This window comes from Rhincodon typus, chromosome 21 (assembly GCF_021869965.1).
Source record: "Rhincodon typus isolate 14 chromosome 21, sRhiTyp1.1, whole genome shotgun sequence".
Lineage (NCBI taxonomy): Eukaryota > Metazoa > Chordata > Chondrichthyes > Orectolobiformes > Rhincodontidae > Rhincodon > Rhincodon typus.
In genome coordinates this window covers 14,726,689-14,746,953 of record NC_063352.1, presented here as the reverse complement: position 1 = coordinate 14,746,953, position 20,265 = coordinate 14,726,689, and the positions used below count along the sequence as shown (strand labels likewise).

Genomic DNA, 20,265 nt, shown 5'->3' with positions numbered 1-20,265 from the left:
CAAAGGGTTGTGAATCTGTGGCATTCCCTGCCCAGTGAAGTAGTTGAGGCTAACTCATCGGATGTTTTTAAAGCTAAAATAATTTTTTGAATGGTAAAGGAATTAGTGGTTATGGTGAGAGGGTGGGTAAGTGGAATTGAGGCCATGAAAAGATCGGCCATGATCTTACTGAGTGATGGGGCAGGCTTGAAGAGCCAGATGGCCTACTCCTCCAGGTTCTTGTGTTCTAAGTGCATTGAAGTACTCCGCGCTATACAGAACGCTTTAAATGCCGAGTTCTCCTTCACTTTTCCTTTTTTAGATATTGAAAATGCTGATTGACTGAATTAAGATAGAGACTAAAATGAGGAAGCGTTTTTAAAAATGTATTTTGGAATATTTTTGTTTCAAGGCAGAAATTTGATATCTCAGATAGAAAATTTGCCTTTCTGGACTACATGAGGGTCTTTGTGAGTAATTCCATTAATGAAGTAAATCTGGAATTAAAAAGTTTGCGACACTAAATTTGATCCTAGGTATTGTAAGAATCTTGGCATTTATAAACCATTTAAAAGCCTAGTTACTTCTTTCAGCAAAATGGTTTCAAGGAGTTTTACAGTGAGACAAGCAACATAAAAGTGGAACTTCTCATCAATTTCATTGCTGTCAACATCAAAATCTCTGGAAAACCACAGATTCACTAACCGTTGAATGAGTAGACCCCAGAAATTCCTGTTGTTTTCAGTGGCATAATGTAATAGAGCCATAGAGCTGTTCAGTACAGAGACAGACCTTTCAGTCCAACTCGCCCGTGCTGACCAGATATCCTGTATAAATTGAGCCCCATTTGGCCTATATCCCTGTTAAACCCTTCCTATTCATATACCCATCCAGATGCTTTTTTAAATGTTCTAATTGTACCACCATCCACCATTTCTTCTGGTATCTCATTCCATGCATGCAGCACCCTCCGTGTGAAACAGTTGCCCCTTAGGTCATGAGAACATAAGAAGATAAGAACATAGAACATAAGAACTAGGAGCAGGAGTAGGCCGTCCAGCCCTTCGAGCCTGCTCCGCCATTCAATAAGATCATGGCTGATCTTTTCGTGGACTCGGATCCACTTACCCGTGTTCTCACCGTATCCCTTAATTCCTTTATTGTTCAAAAAAAATCTATCTTATCTTTAAAAACGTTTACTGAAGTAGCGTCAACTACTTCACTGGGCAAGGAATTCCATAGATTAACAACCCTCTGGGTGATCAAGTTCCTTCTCAATTCAGTCCTAAATCTGCTCCCTCTAATCTTGAGGCTATGCCCTCTTGTCCTAGCTTCACCTGCCAGTGGAAACATCCTCTCTACTTCTATCTTATCTATTCCCTTCATAATTTTATATGTTTCTATAAGATCCCCCCTCAATCTTCTGAATTCCAATGAATATAATCCCAATCTACTCAGTCTCTCCTCATAAGCCAACCCCCTCAACTCCGGAATCAACCTAGTGAACCTCCTTTGCACCCCCTTCAGTGCCAGTACATCCTTTCTCAAGTAAGGAGACCAAAACTGCACACAGTACTCCAGGTGTGGCCTCACTAGCATCTTGTACAGCTGCAGCATAACCTCTCTGCTTTTATTCTCAATCCCTTTAGCAATGAAGAACAAAATTCCATTTGCCTTCCTAATTACTTGTTGTACCTGCAGACCTACCTTCTGTGATTCATGCACAAGGACACCCAGGTCCCTCTGCATAGCAGCATGCTGCAACTTTTTACCATTCAAGTAATAATCCTTTTTACTATTACTCCTACCAAAACATATGACTTCACATTTATTTACATTGTATTCCATCTGCCAGACCTTTGCCCACTCACTCAATGTATCTATGTTCCTCTGCAAAGTTTCACAGTCATCTGCACACTTTGCTCTGCCACTCATCTTAGTGTCATCTGCAAACTTTGACACCCTACACGTGGTCCCCAACTCCAAATCATCTATATAAATTGTAAATAATTGCGGTCCCAAAACCGATCCCTGAGGCACACCACTAGTCACTGACTGCCAGCTAGAATAGCACTCATTTATCCCCACTCTTTGCTTCCTGTTAGTCATCCAATCCTCTATCCATGCTAATACTTTACCCTTAACGCCATGCATCCTTCTCTTATGAAGTAGCCTCTTGTGCGGCACCTTGTCGAAGGCCTTTTGGCCTTCTAGGTACACCACATCCACTGGCTCCCCATTGTCCACCTTGTTCGTAATGTCTTCATAGAATTCCAAAAGATTTGTCAAGCATGACCTGCCCTTCATGAACTCATGCTGCGTCTGCCCAACGGGACAATTTCTATCAAGATGCCTTGCTATTTCTTCCTTGACAATAGACTCGAGCATCTTCCCCACCTCAGAGGTTAAGCTAACCAGTCTATAATTCCCCATCTTTTGTCTACTTCCCTTTTTTAAACAGTGGCGTCACATTTGCTGTTTTACAATCTGCTGGGACTGCCCTAGACTCCAGCAAATTTTGGAAAATTACTGCCAGTGCACCTGCTATTTCTCCCGCCATCTCTTGTAGTACCCTGGGATGCATTCTGTCAGGGCCAGGAGACTTATCAACCCTTAGCTCCATTAGCTTGCCCAACACTACCTCTTCCGTAATAATGGTTGTTTCCAGGTCCTCACCTACCTTCGTCTCTTTGTCAGTTACTGGCATGTTATTAGTGTCCTCCACTGTGAAGACCGATACAAAATACCTGTTCGATGCCTCGGCCATTTCATCATATCCCATAACTAAATTCCCCTTCTCATCCTCTAAAGGGCCAATGTTTACTTTAACCACTTTTTTTTCGTTTTATATATTTATAGAAACTTTTGCTATCTGTCTTTATATTCTGTGCTAGTTTTTTCTCATGTTCTATCTTACTTTTCTTTATAGCTCTTTTTGTGGCTTTCTGTTGACCTTTAAAGTTTTCCCAATCTTCTAGTTTCATGCTGTTTTTGGCCACTTTGTATGCCGTCTCTTTCAATTTGATAGCCTTCCTTATTTCTTTAGACACCCATGGCAGATTACCCCTTTTCTTACAGTCCCCTTTAAATCTTTCCCCTGTCACCTTAAACTCATGTCCTCTAATCCTGGACTCTCCTACCCTGGGGTAAAGACCTTGGCTATTCACCCTATCCATGCCCCTCATGATTTTATAAACCTCTATAAGGTCACCTCTCAACCTCCGGTGCTCTAGGGAAAATAGCCCCAGCCAATTCAGCCTCTTCCTATAGCTCAAACCCTCCAGTCCCAGCAACATCCTTGTAAATCTTTTCTGCATCCTTTCAAGTTTAACAACATCTTTCCTCTAGCAGGGAGACCAGAATTGCACGCAGTATTCCAAAAGTGGCCTGAACAATATCCTGTACAACCGCAACATGATTCCCAACTCCCATATTCAATGCACTGACCAATAAAGGCAAGTGTACCAAATGCCGCCTTCACTACCCTTTCTGCCTGTGATGCCACCTTCAAGGAGATGGAACCTGACCATTTTGCTGTTTTTGCGACTACCTAATCTGGGCCTTTGTACAGGGGCACAAATTACAGTGCAATGAGAGAAAAGTGGTTGCACCACTTTGTGACATGTGCAAATATATTGTCTTGTTGTTTTGTTCTGTGCAATTACAGGTCCTGGAAATAACAGTGGTGATTATGGTCCAAAATCTTCTGTTTAATGAAAATGTAGAATATACAATTCATGTAGTATTTTAACAAGATAGAATTTCTCAGTCTCTCTTTAGTTGCTTCGACGGGACAATGTTCCTTGCTTTTTATAGATGTCAGATATCCTTAAATTGTTGAGTGAACCTATTCTCCATCTTATGCTATAATTTTTACATTGAAGTAATTATTGAGATTTAATCTGTGGAAAAATGGTGATTAGCAATGTATAATTAAACTCGAATTTTGAGTTGTTAACTTTTTTATTTTCTTTCTAATAGAAACAATAGTACACATTCAGGAATCTGTCCGAGGAAAAGATGTGTTTATTATTCAGACTGTTTCAAAGTAAGTCATATTAAATGTAATTCTTTACTGTGCATTTCACTGATCAAATAAGGAATGTAATTTTATGCAATTTGCACTTGGCTTTTGCATGAGATGTGTTTTGAAAATGAAGTTTTATCTCTAATCTCTGGTACCTTTGAATTTGAATTTGACTTTGATTTAAAGTTGGGTTTTGTAACTTCAGTATTTAAATGCAATCAAAGAAAGAACACCAGTTCTGTTTCTTTGACTTACAGCAGAACAAATATTAAATTAACCTTTCAGAGTTGCATGTACATTTTAAAAGTTAGATCTCTCTAATTGCAAAATACCACATTTAAAATTAGAAATACACACTGGATTTTACCTCCTAAAACATTTATTTTGATTTTCGGTGGTCATTTTGTCTGTGTTAATCAGTTTTCACAACAATTGAACATGCTTGGAGATCTATCCTGGTTCTCCAAGAAGTTAGTCTCAACTACAGATCTGACATAAGCTGAAGCTCTTGATAGATTCTAAGAAATATTGTTGTGTTTTACCAGCATTTTGTTAATTAAAAGAAACCTGTGAAAGACTGTTGCAATTCTCAATGATCTGGTTCAACCTACCTGACTACATTAAAGAAAAACTCGTAATATCTCCGCTGTTGCATAAAGCTGGATTGCCAGTGTATCGATTTGAACATTTGTGCAGAGCTACATTAGGGCTGTCTGCCTATTAATTTTCAGTTTTATGTGACACCAGAGGAACAGTGTTATTGTAATTGGCCAAGTAGCTACAGTACTGAATCGTTTCAGGACTAACCGAGATAGCAGTTTTAAGTCTAGCCTTAAGTTGCTTCATTAGTTGGATTTGCCTGGAGAGAGTAAGAGAGACAGAGATGTACAGCATGGAAACAGACCCTTCGGTCCAACTTGTTCTTGCCAACCAGATATCCTAAATTAATCTAGTCCCATTTGCCAGCATTTGGCCCATGTCCCTCTAAACCCTTCCTATTCATATACTCATCCCAACACCTCTTTAAATATTATAATTGTACCAGCCTCCACCACTTCTTTTGGCATCTAACTCAATACACGCACCACCCTCTGCATAGAAAAATTTGCCCCTTTAAAAAAGCCCCTTTTAAATCTTTCCCTTCTAACCTTAAACCATGCCCTCTAGTTTTTGACTCCCTATCCTGGAGGAAAGTCCTTGGCTATTCACCCTACCCATGCCCCTCGTAACCTCTTAAACTTCTATAAGGTCACCTTTCATCCTCTGCTCCAGGGAAAATAGCCCCAGTTTATTCAGCCTTTCCCTGTAGCTCATACCCTCCAACCATGGCAACATTCTTGTACATCTTTTCTGAACCCTTTCAAGTTCCACAACATCCTTCCTGTAGCAGGGAGACCAGAACTGAACACAGTATTCTAAAAGTGGCCTAACCAATGTCCTGTACAGCCGCAGCATGACCTCCCAACTCCTATGCTCAAAGCACTGACCAATAAAGGCAAACATACCAAATGCTGCCTTCACTACCCTGTCTACCTGCGACTCCAGTTTGAAGGAACTATGAACCTGCACTCCAAGGTCTGTTTGTTCGGCAACACTCACCAGAACCTTATCATTAAGTGTATAAGTGCCACCCTGATTTGCCTTACCAAAATTCAGCAGTTTACTTTCACATAGTCCTGATTGTGGGGGTGGCTGTTCTGTTACATTGTTCAATTTTGTTAGGAAGTCATACTGTCAGTTTTCAGGACTGTTGGTCCTGTTTGAGGATGACTTTTTTAAAGGGGGCAAAGAAAGGGGAGAGCAATGGATATAAATTCAATATAAATGTCATTGCCCAATATGATAAAAGAACTACTTTACAAATTTATAATTTGCTTTTTTTTTAATAAACAGGGATGTCAATACCACCATTATGGAACTCCTTATCATGATCTATGCCTGTAAGACCTCATGTGCCAAGAATATCATTGGTGTAATCCCTTACTTTCCATACAGTAAGCAATGTAAAATGAGGAAAAGAGGTTCCATTGTGTCCAAGCTTCTTGCATCCATGATGTGTAAAGCCGGTGAGTTGTGTTTGAGCTGCTTATTCTGCAAAAATAAAAACTGAAGGAACTGCGGATGCTGTAAATCAGGAACAAAAATAGAAGTTGCTGGAAAAGCTCAGCAGGTCTGGCAGCATCTGTGAAGAAAAAAGTCAGAATTAACTTTTCGGGTCCGGTTCTGAGGAAGGGTCGCCGGACCCGAAATGTTAACTGATTTGTTTTTTCTTCACAGATGTTGCCAGACCTGCTGAGCTTTTACAGCAACTTCTATTTTGCTGCTTATTCTTCACTTCTGTTCGATGGCGCTGTACCTGAACTGTGGTGAAGAATTTTGTTTTATTTTTGAAGAGAAAGAGCTTCACTTTTTGCACCTTTGAGACATTAAAAACTAACTTTGCAGCAAATGAATTAAGTGTACTCATTGGTGTTAGGCAAATGCAATACCAAATCTGTTCTCGGCTAGAATCCAGAAACGCAGCACTGGAGTGATGACCAGTTGATCTGTTTTTGGTGACGATCAAGTGATAAATGTTGATCAAACACTGGGTGATCTTCTGAGTTCTGCTTATGCCAATGGAGGCCTTGCATCCACTGAGATGACTGATGGTCTTAATTTTGAATCCTCAACCAAAAGGCAATATGTTTGTCCATGCAGTATTCTGTGTCACATTGATGTCGACCAAGGTTATTTGGTCAAGTCCTAGAACAGTGATAGAATGTCCAGTCTTTGAGTTTGGTGAGAGCAGGGATGGGGTGAGTGGTGGTGGTGGGGGATGGGGGCTAGATGAGAAGATACTTAGGTTTACAAAGCAAAAGGATATGGCATCATTGTAGGGCAACTCTCTTGATAATGATACCCAGAGTGGGGCAGGAAGGGACAGAGCATACAAGCGTAAACATAATAGCAGTTGGAGTCGAAGCAGGGGAATTTGTAAAAAGGCAAATTAATGGATCTTTACTTAAACATGTATTTGGAGCAAAATAAATAAATTAACAGCTCAAATAGAGGTAAATGGGTAATATCTTACGGCTATTATGGAGATTTATAGAAGGGTATCAAAGCTGGGAATTATTCAGGGTTGTGTCTTTTCAAAAGAATGGAGAGGAAGTGAAGCTTTGTTAGTCTGATATGGAATAAGTATGATAGTAAGAAATTATCGAGGATTGGACTTTATAGGATCCATATGGATTGGGATAATAAATAACAAGAGGAAGGTGACAGTGATGGGAGTAGTCTGTAGGCCTCCTGACAGATGTTCCATAGGACATAAGTTTTGTGATAATGGTGTGTTTTAAAAAAATAGCTGTACATTATTCATGGGTGACATTTACTCTTCATGTAGATTGGGAAAATCAAATCGGCAAAATTAGCCGTAAGAAAAAGTTCATATGGTGATATATTTAGGGGATTTTTTAGAACAATATTTTGTGGATCCAACCAGGGATCAGGCTATTTTGCATCTTGTAATGTGTAATAAGGCAGGTTTACTGAGTGATCTGAGTAAAAGATCCTTGAAGGAAAGTGACCATAACATGACAGAATTTGCATTCAGTTTGAGAATGAGAAAGTTGAGTCAGAAACAACTACACAAACTTAAATAAAGGTAATTACATGGGGATGAGGGCTGGAGTGCACTAAGAACAGAATTTAGCAGAAAAGACTGAACTATTAAAGTAGTTCATGACTTGCAGCAAACGTATATCCCATTGTGGAAGAGTTCTAGGAAATAGATAAACTGCCTAAGGTTAACCAAGGAAGTTAAGGATCATTTCAAAATTACAGAAAGACAGCATGCATTGTTGTAAACCAGATGATTGGCAAGGTTTAAAAGCCAGTGGAAGATAGGTGGAGTGAAAGCTGGTGTTGAGGAAGTAGGAAGGCTGCAGAAGGACTTGGACAGGCTAGGAGGGTGGGCAGAGGAGTGGTACATGAAATGCAATGTGTGAAAGTGTGAGGTTATGCTCTCTGGTAGGCAGACTATTTTCTAACAGGGAAAAGGCTTTGGGAATCCTAGTTCAAAATTCCCTTAACATTGTACTTGCAATGTTAACTTTAACGTTCAGATTGAGAGGGCTAAAATACAAGATTTGCTGCTGAGGTTGTTTTAAGGCTGCGGTCAAGACCACATTTGGAATAGTATGAGCAGATTTGTGCCCCATACCTTGGGAAGGATGTGCTGACCTAGAAGGGAGTCCAGAGGAGGTTCTCAAGAATGAACCTGGGAATGAAGAGACTGTCATTATGAGTGGTTGAAGACTCGGGGTCTGTACTGTATGCAATTTAGAAGGATGAAGGGGTATCCTATTGAAGCTCTCAGAATACTGAGATGCCTAGATAGAGTGGACATGGAGAAGATGCTTCCATGAGTAAGAGAGACTCTGACCCAAGAGCACAGCGTCAGAGTAAGAGGATGACCCTTTTTAGAACTGAGATTAGGAATTTCAGTCAGATGAACCTGTGGAACTTATGGCCTCCCTAACCTTCTGTGGCAAAGTAATTGACTTTAAGACAAAGATTAATAGGTTTTGAATAGTAATGGGGTCAAGGATTTTGGGGAGAAGGCAAGAGAATGAGGTTGAGAAGCATATCAGTCATGATTGAATGGCAGAGCAGAGTCGATGGGCTAAATGGCCTAATTCTGCTCCTATTGTCTTATGCTGTTTGTAGGGTCGGTGCAGACTTAATGGGCTAAATTACCTCTTTCTCTACTGTAGAGATTCTATGATTCTGTGACTCTTCATCAGAATCCTAAATGTGTTTATAGTCCTTCTGAAATAATTTTGAGAGTTGTGGTAATCTGTGTAGTCGGGTTGCAGTAGTCAGAAAGTTAGTTAGTGGCTGAAGTTAGTTTTCCAGTATTTTGGTTATCACTTGTATTATATAACTAAGTGCAAAACTATTTCAAAAAATAAACTGCATTATACGGTTGTTGGTTGTATCTTAGCAATTTTTGAAGAATTTAGTCACCTGTTCAGTTGCTGTGACATTGTTCGACTTAGTTCTTGCATATCTACTTTAATATTTCTTACAAATCTCATTTTGTGGAAGTGTGGATTATTTGGTGTTCAGGGATGATGTGCTGCTAAGGTTATATGCAATTTAGTTTACTAGGCAATAAAACTTTAGGTTACAGCGAGAAGTGAGAGTAGGTTGAGATAGTGTGTGGTGAATTGGCTGGTCAACAAATGGGTAAAAGGGAGGTTTCTTCCAAATGAGCTGTTGTCACCTCTATTGAAGCATTATCATCTTCATTTGCAAAGTGTCATATCAAACAAACTTCACTCCTTCATATTCTCTTGAGCATTTTGGGCACAATTTATGTTCTTAAATTTGCAGAGTAAATGTAATAAAAATATGTATAGTATGTATTCATCTTGGGAGTTTCTTTCTCTAAAACATATCTCTTCCCCGTGTTGCTTTTAAACTTTCAAGGGTATTTTGAATGTGAAGACTAAAGAGGGCAAGTGCACTTCAAAAACTAAAAATGTTTTGAAAGAGCAACAATTTCTCTTGGTGAACAAGGTTAACTGACATTATAGTGTGGGATGAATGAAAAGGATTCTGAAACAAGACATTAATTTAACCATGCTTTTAATAAAGCAAGTTCAAGACTAAATTGCTAAATGTTTAGTAATTTGTTGTGTGATTTGATTGCTGCTACTGGGGCACTAAGTGGATAAGAACTCAAGTTGTCGCAGATTTCGTATTTATTTCCACACTCTCCTCAGGCTTGACTCACTTGATTACAATGGATTTGCATCAGAAAGAAATCCAGGGATTTTTCAATATTCCAGTTGATAATCTGCGAGCATCTCCATTCCTCCTACAATACATTCAGGAAGAGGTGAGGTTAATGGAATTATTGACTGACACTGTATGTTTTCAGAGATGAGATGCACTGTTAGCTGTCACCAAAAATGCACACAACTACAGTTACTTGCCTAAATATTTGAGATTCTATACGAAAGCAATGTATATATGGTTCAGTGTTATACTTTAAAAGAAGTTAAATTTGCCAGGGGCTTGTTGTTGCTTTGAATATCAGGAACCGCTTTGAATAAATTTCATTACTATGTTTAACATTTTAGGATCTGTACTGCTTATAAAATGTAGATTTCAGTTTAGCACAGCAATATAGATGGTAGAACCACTTGATTACATATTTGATAATGGTGTGGCATTGCTCGGTATAATTTAGTGCTGAGCGCACATTGAGCTTGCAGAGCCCAGTTTGAGGCTCACCAGTATTAGTCTCTAAGCATTGATGGAAGAAAATGGAGGGGGGTTATATTGTATAAACATTAGCATTCCAGTACTATTTGCTCTACATTTTTGAGTTGTGTTCTTCCAACATCAGCAACTTGGAACAAATTGAGATGAGAGAATCTGTTTTGAGAAAATCACCAAAATGCTGTTGATTTTATCTATTGTGTAGTTTATAAAATTGCTATGAAAAGCACATTGGTGTTGTTGATTTCTAATATAATTTTGGCAATTTGTCATAGTAAGCTAAAACAAAGCTGCTTGTTTTGCTATAGCTGAACTGTCTAAATAGTGCTGACTGAGATATGTGTAGCACTATGAAAATCCAAGGACCAGGTGTGATTTGATATGAGATTAACAGCTGAAACCAGTAACTAAATCTAACATTGATAGTGTTCTCCTCTAATATGTCTATGTTGGTTTTAAAATATTAAACAATTGTTATAATGTGATATGAGCTGAGAGCAAATAATGCTGATGATATGCATGATGGAGTGTAAGGGTTTAAGTAATTCATATTTAACTCTCTCCCTCTCTCTTCCCTGATCGATCGTTCCTTGTGCAGATCCCTGATTACAGAAATGCAGTGATTGTCGCAAAGTCACCAGCATCTGCCAAAAGGTACGCGCGCACCAGAATAGGGACTTCTTTTAATCTATTCATGAGATGTCAGCATTGATGACAAGGCAAGCAATTATTGTCTACCTCTAATTGACTGTGAAGGTCATGGTGAGCATTTGCCTTGAACCCCTGAAGTCCCTGTGGATATAGGTACACCCATATTGCTGTTAAGGAGTCTGTGTTCCAAGATTTTGAGCGATCGATTCCTTGTTACAAGGTTTCAGTATTAAGTTTCCTCTGAATCCTAGCAAAAGAGACAATATTTTCCTCTCCAACATATTCTTTCACTTGTTTCTCCCACACTTTTTTTTTAAGTTGAAAGTTTTGCACTTAAAATGAACATTCCTGTATTGTGTAATGTTACAATAAAGACAATTTCTGTTGGAGAGCTGTTTCTTAAAGACCTGGTCTTTTTTCTATTAAAGAGCACAGTCTTTTGCTGAGCGATTACGTTTAGGAATTGCCGTTATACACGGTGAAGTGCAGGATGCAGAGTCAGATTTAGTTGATGGCCGGCATTCACCACCAACAGTGAAAAATGCAGCTGCTATACACCCCAGCCTGGAAATACCTAGTAAGTTGATGGTGTCATATATTTGTTATTTTTGTTGTGCAAATTGAATGCTAACACAAATGAACCAATACCTTAGATAAATGAAATAAAGCTCTGTGATTCTATTTTAAAAAGGTGGATTAATGTTATTCTTCCAGCCAGGTTCTCAATATGTTAAAAGCAATTTTTCATTTAAGTTTAAATGCTGCTTTCACCAGGCTGTTTTGTTTATTGCTAACTGTACAGTGGTGTTGATCGGATATGAAGAGTTAAAGACATTGCCATATGCTTTGTATTGTTTGTATTTCTAATTATACCTTAATTCTCACTTTACTTTTAATCGCAGACTCTGCCTAATAATTTTCAGTGAGAGGTTTGTTTGCAAATGAATTGCTTGCTTCTATTGAAATGAGCTTATGAGTGTAACAGGTGTGATATCTTGATTTTTTTTAATTTTTCGTTCCATCAGTGGCGATTCCAAAGGAAAAGCCTCCAATCACAGTTGTTGGAGATGTAGGAGGAAGAATAGCTATTATTGTGGTGAGTTTACCCTTGAAAGTCTTGGTAGACATCAACACTATACATAATGGGGAAATGTTTTACTTTAAAATACTAGTAAGGAAAGATCTTTTGTTTTCGTGAAATATTTTCAGAGGTTTGCTGAAAATGTAAAATAGTAAAACAGGTTACTAACTTTTTTAAAGCAGCTTTTAAATAGGATATGCAGCACAAGAACAGACCTTTTGGTTCAGCCAGTCCATGCAGGTATTTGTTTAATTTGGGCATTTTCCCCTTCTGCAAATTATTTGGCTTCCCCTTAATAAATGCATCTATACTATTCAACTCAATTACTCATGCGGAAGAGGGTTGCACATTGTCGTCACTGTCTTTTGGTAAGGAAGCTTTTTCTCAATTCTTAAATTACTAATTAGACATTTCTTTAAATTGTGACCTACACAGCATTGTTGAGATGGAAAAAGTTTAATGCTGGAAAACGAGATGGTAAGTGATATTAGATAGTACAGAAGTACCAATATGTCCAAACTTGAAAATTCCTGTTTTCTTAAAAAGGCACTCATTTGCAAAAATACTAAAAGCAAAGTAGATGGAGACTTTTAAAATAAGATGGCTTTTAACTTCTGAGATTAAAAGTCAAGTCAATTTGATCTTTTATGTTAATATGAACAAATAATAATTTTATCCTCAAACCCCTCATAATGCAGCAATTCCAGAATAAATATACATTTCTTCAAGGTTAGTTGCACTTTATTAGTGAATTTAGTGAGTCAAATTAATAATTGCCACTCTTGATTTATAACTCTTGCAATTTTTAATATTGCAGTGAGTGTATGTTGATTAAGGTCAGAAGCAGAATTTCAGCGTTTTGGAACGTCTAGATTCATTAAGCTAGGTTTTTTCATGAAGGCTACAATTGCAGTAAAAAAAATTTTATAACTTCAAGGATTAGTCATTCAAACATTTTTATTACCTTTTGATGTAAATCATGGGTTTCATTCACATGAATTTGATTTAAAGCTTGAAGTTGGTGATAAAGCCTCTAATTCTTCATGCTTGTTTGTAAACAAACAAGTTCACTTTGTTAACATTCAGACTTCACTGTATACTGGCACTGAACCAATGAGGTCCTTTGTGTTATTCATTATTCTATATTAGTAACAATAAAGTCGCTGTTCTTTGCCAAATCAACAGAACTATAATTGGCTATTCATCGGAGTAAACTAATTGTCAGTATCTTTTTCCTTCAATTTGTTTGAGCAGAGGGGCACAGAATGTTCAGTTTTTAATGCTGACCAGTATTGACATGCAAAATGTCTGCAAAGCCAGCACCTTCTTTCATGTAAGGGGATGATCAGTGCTTCTTGCTATCACCCTTAAATAATCTAGTGAGAGTAGAGAAATATGAAAGTGAAGGTTAGCCTGGGGATTTTGTAAACAAAATCCTAATTGTAGCCTTGAGATTGCCTATTATCAAATTGATTTAATATTTAAAAATTGGCAGGCTATCTATTTAGCTTGTAAACAACAAGCTTGTTTTGTAAATGAACTTTGAACTCTTGTCATTTTATTTTAGAGAGATCGTATGGATCTTTAAACCACCAAGTCCTGTCAATTGAAGTTCCTACTGTGCTGCAAAAGTTTACATGAACCTTACTGTTGAGCATCTGAAGTTATGCTCTAGAGCTCTAGAGTTATGTTTGCAGTTTCCTGGATCAGTCACTTTTGATGTTGGTTCCAAATGATGAGTTCCAAATTTGTGCCTTAGACTGTTTTCTGTGTGTTTAATATTGTCCCAAACGTCTTTCAGTTAGGCATTCTTCAGTCCACAGATAGAGAGTGCCTTTGTGAGTCATTTTAAACTTCTGTATCAGGATTGGAAGAAACGTAAGCCTACGCGTAATTTGTCAGTCATACTCCTGCTAATGATGGAAACAGGCCCTCTGGAAAATTGGAGTTGCATGTAAAGCTGCAGTGAGATCACTTATAGACACTTTTTGCACTTCTTCTCAGCAGAGGATGTTATTGTGCTCCAGAAACAAAATATTGTTCTTGTCCCTTCAGTTAAGCTTACTTTTTTAAACTGAAATCAAATTTACTAATAGACTATTTTTTAAAATTTGAATTTTTGACAGGATGACATAATTGATGACGTTGATAGCTTTTTAGCAGCTGCAGATACATTGAAGGAGAGAGGGGCTTACAAAATCTATGTAATGGCAACTCACGGGCTTTTGTCATCTGATGCACCCAGATTGATAGAAGAATCTGCAATTGATGAGGTAACAAAAGTCTGACAACAGGTAGTTGATATTGAATTCATATTTATAGACTTTTTCTGTATTTATTGAACAAAAGTGTAATTTATTCCCTATTGTTGGAAAATACATTTGTTGAGGGGCAAGGAGAGGAAGCCATTCTTTATTACAGCTTGCTATTTAACAATGCAGACTTGTAAATTATTAGCAGAGATCTGATATTGAATTACCATTTTCCTGTTAATTATAGACTCTGCTCTTCTGCAGGTGGTAGTAACCAATACAATCCCACATGAAATCCAGAAACTCCAGTGCCATAAAATAAAGACCGTTGACATCAGCATGATCTTATCTGAGGCCATTCGAAGAATCCACAATGGTGAATCAATGTCATATCTATTCCGAAATATTGGTATGGATGATTGAAATGATCCCTAAGGCCACCTTGAAGTGCACCTTTACTTTACTTGGCAAGAAAATGTCGTGATTCACTGGTGCAAAATCTTAAGTTTCTATCAAAAAGGCCAACTTTGTAAAGTGAATTTTTAAGTAACCTTGCTGAATATGGAGACTTAACTGCGTAATACTTCAGATTTCCTTTGCTGTTTTGTAAAAGCTAAGAAGTATGACCAAAATCCCTGTTTGTTTTAATTGCTTTTGTATTTAGGAGTATTGTATTATGTTTTGCATGTCTTGGCTACATATTTGCTCTTGAAGATAACCTGCTCCAAGCTAAAAGATGGCAGCACAAAAAAAAGGAATAAACATAAGCACCTGAAATAGCCAACCTGAATTGTGCAAACTTGCTATCTTGTGACTATATTTCAATATTCTTTATTGATATAAAGCACTTTGGGATGTTTTGAGGTTATGAAAGGTGCTATATAAATGCAAGTTCTTTGTATAAACTGGGTTTTTTTGATAAGTAAATGTTACATATTGCAGATAGTGAATCAGTTGAATAATTAAATTACTTGGTTTTTCCTTTTCTCGAAGGTATAAATTTTAAATGATCTATCTAGCTTTTAACCCATTTTGAAAGTCTTTAAAAGTTTTTTTTAAAAATTATAATAAAATATTGCCATCCTTTCCAGGATTATCCTGATGAACCTCCTGCTTAGTGCTGCATTTTCTTAAGAAGCGCAGTTCTACAACTAACATGGTCCTCAATTATTAGTCATGCACTCAGAATCTTGCCTTTTTGTGCATTTGGCCCTGGGGCATTGGAATCAGTTTGTTTTCTTACAATGTAATTGACCATGCACTAGACAAAATGCTGATAACAGCTAAGAGTGGGATAGCTGATTATACATCCTTTCTTCCCTCTGCAGCCCAAGGACATTGGGAGCAATTGTGATGATTACTACCTGCTAACATCACATTCTGTAGAAACCTTTTTAATCATATTGCTAAATTCTACACTGTAGTTTCTTTAAAAAACTGCACCATGTTGGGAGCTGTTCATTTTGTTTCCAAACTTTATTTTCTATATCACTCATGGCAAAATTGTGGAGCTGCAATTTTCAAAGTCTTTAAAATCTGTACAACCATTTAATTTGTGCAGGAGGATAATTTCTAGAAGGAATTATTGGTTTTGTGGCATAAGTTGGGAAAACAGTTACATAGTTTTGTACTTGGTTGTGTAGATGCCAATTCATACATCAATGCAAGATCGGTGCAAAGAGCCTAAAATGTACTTGGTTACTTTTGACATTGAATTGCTGTTTGTCATTTTGGTAAGTTGGTAGCTTTGGATTTTCCTTCTAGAAGTGTAAGATGGTGAAATAACTCAACTCATTTATCATGCATTAAGTATCCTTTCCTGTAAGAATACTAGTCAGTTTTGTGAACTAGATCTATTAACATTGACAAAATGTGAGATCAGTTGGCTTAGGTAAGTTTCAGTTTGTGTTGGACTGCTTCAATGAACATGCAATTGAATTAATGAAATAATCAGTCATCAATTTAAACAAGAAATGCACAGCAGATCAGTCAGCACCTGAAGAAGAAATTAACACTTGGTTACAACCATGTCAACACAAGGAATAAGAGTTTTTGTTGAAGATTAGTTATTCTAAAGGGAATTTCTTTGTACTGTAATTTTTCTATTCTTTTTCCATGGTTTGCAAAGATCTGAGACCAGGTAGTAAGATATGATTTGCTTGCAGTAGTAAACATGGCTAACATGCTGCCTTTTTTAAAAAATATCTAATGGACATTTTAGGATAAAAAACTACTTGCAGAGCCATGAATCTTTATTGTGGCAGTCTATTTGTGAAACATTAATGAAGCAGAAGTGGACTTTGGTGTTATTCTACAATATTATTTGATTCCTTGATGGAATTATATTTGTAACATAATGAGACTCTAGTATTAAATTTAGTTAAATTGCCATTTCCAGCCCAGGAATAAGTCTTGACCTCAAGTCTTCCTAATTACTACATAAGAATTTTCTTTTCCCCAAGCCCTACACCAACCATTCTGGAATGGAATTACTGTTGATTGTTGTCAATTTTCACCATTAATAGAGATCACATTGGGAAATTGAATGCAGTGGCCCAGTACACTTTAGTGAAGAGGAAACAGGTACATCTCTGGATCTTGTGTTAGTTTCACTCTTGGTCAGAAACTGAGTATGTGCGGCCTTGGAGCATCAATCAATGTACATGTTCTTGACTTAACTAGACAGATCAGGATCTGCTGCCTGTACCCCACACTACCTGGTTAATAAGAAGCTGGCTTGGTCTTAAGTCCTGTGAAGACTTTTTCCCTATCGTTCTCATTTTAATGAGTATCTTTCCTCCCTGACTCCTACCATCACTTAAAATGAGCAGTTTTTGGGCAAGGCCATATCATTCCGAAACTTTGTCTCCCAGCAGCTTGTAAGCCATAGGCTTGTCATGCTTCTTCTGTAAGGAGGTGGATTGGGAGCCTTTGGTGCCTCTGTTAATAATAAAAAATCTTCTGTGATCTTGTCCATTGTTACATGGAGAGACAGATGTGTCTTTTGTCTGTGTTTAGTTGTAACAAGCTATATTCGCTATCTTGGGAGCAAATAGGATTAATGGGCATCTTATCTCATAATCATGAGGGAACAGCACCATCCTCTGGATGATTTAAAAATAGCAATCGTATTACACAATAGGTAAGAAAGATAATATTGAAGTGTTACCAATGCAGTGATGTATATTTTAGAACTTGTCACAGTTGGCTATCAGATTGAAAATGTTACACTTTCTATTCTGACAGGCAAAAACAAATCAAAAGCAAACTCAATAAAAATGACTGTCTTTGCAAATGTTGATCATAGGCAAAGCTGGAGATTTGCTACAGAAGCTGCTGATCATAAAAAATTTCAGAGGTCATCCCTGAATTGATTTCAGAGTATTTCATAAGAGAAATTGGCATCAAATTGTCCTTTGGATCTATTTATAAAAGTTACATTTATCCTTGGAAGAAATTGGTTTTGCTAATAACATGAAGAACTGTGTATTGTGGCATACTACTACATCTATGACAAAGCAAATCCTCCGTCTTGCCATGAGCATGGCTACAGAAGTTCCTTTATTGCAAACAAATATCAATTATATCAATACAATAAATGCAGAAAGCTTATCTAGCTGTCTATTGATTCTTTCATCCGATTTAAATGCCTGATACTTGGAGTTAACTATTAAAACAATGCTGGCATATATTTGCACCTTGTGGTGTTTCTTGTCATCAGCTGTCTGGTTCACTTTTCACCAGATAGCATGAAATTCTTGTCTGGCTTCTGTATCTTGGAAAATGGCTCACTGCAAATTGTATGTGCACTAATCCATGTTCAAAGTTTTTATAAGTGACTTTCCCTTAGCAGGATGCAGGTCCGTTTTTAAAATGGGCACATTTGGGACTTTCCATACCTGATGCAGTTCTCCGCGCTGGTGAAAGGGTCCAATGTTAAATCCAAACATGCTTTTAATTGCTATACAAATATTTTTCACAGCTTGCCTTGTGCTTGGAGGAGGTTACTTGTCCATTGTCTGTTTATGCTAAACCTTAAAGTTGTTTGTTTAAAACTTCTTCAGGGGAAAAAAAAATCAATATCCAAGTCTGCCTTTCTTTAATCAACATTGCGTAAAATCCTTATTTTTTTCTTCCCTTTTCTGCATGAAATGAATTTTTTTGGGCTGGGATTTGCATGCTTCTCTTCAGCGTTTCTTCTCACGTTTTAAATTTTTGAATATTGTTCTCAAAATCCACACTCCTGTTTTCACATAGGAAATCTAGCTCATTTAGAGACCCTGAAGGTACTATTTGTACTTCAAAATTGAAGAGCTAGAGTGCAAATGTCCAAAAATAAGTTGCAAATTAATAATAAATTTTTTTTAGGTGTTATTACAATAGAGAATGTAATGAAAGATTCATGATTGTAAATTGTCATGTGCAATTGTGCAGATGAAATTGGCAGTCTTTTGAAAGTAACTTTTTTATTTTGTGTGTTTTGTTCTTTTTTTTTCTCTCTAAACTTCAGGAAGGTTTCCTGATTAATGGTCCAGTGACCATTGAGACAGGTAGACTTTTTGTGTATGTATGAGGTAACGTTGCTGAAGAGTGGACCTCAGGGATCGCACCAAAGACACCCCTGCTCCCGTCATGTACAGCATAGTAATGTCTCCACCTCAGAAGAGAATTCAAAACCAGAGCGTTCCCCTGGCTTTCTAATAGATTGAGTGCTTCACCAACTGTGCCCTGAACCAGTTTTATAAATATCTTGTTTGCGTCTTAACCTGCTAAATGTGTGATCAACTGCAGACAATGCAAACACTCTTTGGAAAAAAGAAAGCTGGTTATTATATTTCTCTGATAGAACTGTATAATTGAATAAGACCAGAGACTATCATGAGAAAATAGGCTTGGCATGTTGCATACTTTTGGGTTTTTATATAATTTGATTCCCAATTGGGTGGTAAGTGTATTCACTGATAAAAGTATGTATTGACTGGTTTAACCGTTTTAATTTTTTAAATGTTATATTAAGTAATTGGCAGTGGAAGTAGTACAGTGTTTACCATTACTTGATAGTTATAATTTGCTTGATTTTGATTATTTATTACAGTGCAAATGTGTCAATTTAAAAAGTTTTACTCTGCCATTTCTTCCTGACTTCCCAGCTTTAAATCGGGCATTGTTTTAAATGTATTTCTTCCATTCTGTTTAATCAGTGAAACTGGCTGGAAGGACTTGAGAAACCATTGATCAAGTTCTGTTAACATCAGTAGTGATAGTCATTGATCCAAAGACTTTGAAGCTTCATTTTCAGCTTTGTATCTTTTGAGTGTTTATGCTTGTCCATCCAGTTTCAGTAATGTGATTACTGCTCCCCTGTTTAAGGCAATCATTCAAAATTTAAAAAAAAACACAAATGGGCAGAGTAAAAGTATTGCAGCTTTTTTTTAATGGCAGTTTGCAGTAGGACTATTGCTGGAAAACAAATTGAGGTTGTTCATATTCTTTTTATGTAGGACTGATAACATCAGCTTGAAGAGAGATTTTGCCTTTGAGCCTGGGCAAAATCAACACCAAGGTCCCTGAAGTAAAAGGACATGGTCTTTCTTGCATAATGCTCCATCTCTAGCCAATACTGCTGTGATAAAATCTAATAAAGCTTTAATAGGGAAGATGAATGCTTTTAATTTATTTATTTTTAGATTTTGATGTCTTTGTATATTTATAATAGAAATTTAATCATTATACTTAGCTTTGCAAAGGTCTGCAAAATACTGGAAATTACTATTAAAGATTTCTGTGCACTTGCCCATCTGTTACTTTGCAATGGGTCACAAGGCCATGTTTCCACAGATTATTGGTATTCGTTTGTAAGTCATGCATTTAGCTGAAGTGTATCAACGTTAATTAAACATTTGGAGAAAAAAAGCACAAAATTGCAATGTGTGAGGATTCTTTTAAATACATATGTGTAAGATTTTATAGTGTGAAAAATTTGGAATAAGACAGCACTT

General features: G+C 37.1%; 1 protein-coding gene across 11 annotated transcripts in view; it reads left to right on the top strand.

Moving 5' to 3' along the window:
- LOC109926889 (phosphoribosyl pyrophosphate synthase-associated protein 2) overlaps positions 1–20,187 on the top strand; it is a 38,441-nt gene extending 18,254 nt beyond the window's left edge. For 4 of the 11 annotated variants that reach the window (XM_048609316.1, XM_048609317.1, XM_048609322.1 and 1 more), the window contains 9 exons: positions 3,961–4,027; positions 5,900–6,072; positions 9,781–9,896; positions 10,881–10,936; positions 11,362–11,510; positions 11,959–12,029; positions 14,141–14,287; positions 14,531–14,675; positions 19,768–20,187. In XM_048609316.1, the coding sequence (XP_048465273.1) occupies positions 3,961–4,027; positions 5,900–6,072; positions 9,781–9,896; positions 10,881–10,936; positions 11,362–11,510; positions 11,959–12,029; positions 14,141–14,287; positions 14,531–14,675; positions 19,768–19,787 (944 nt within the window). In that variant the 3' untranslated portion in view covers positions 19,788–20,187. Of the gene's footprint in view, positions 1–3,960; positions 4,028–5,899; positions 6,073–9,780; positions 9,897–10,880; positions 10,937–11,361; positions 11,511–11,958; positions 12,030–14,140; positions 14,288–14,530 lie in introns of all 11 variants that reach the window. The other 7 variants (XM_048609320.1, XM_020526747.2, XM_048609319.1 and 4 more) reach the window with 4 other exon arrangements.
- Positions 20,188–20,265: the final 78 nt, after the last annotated feature.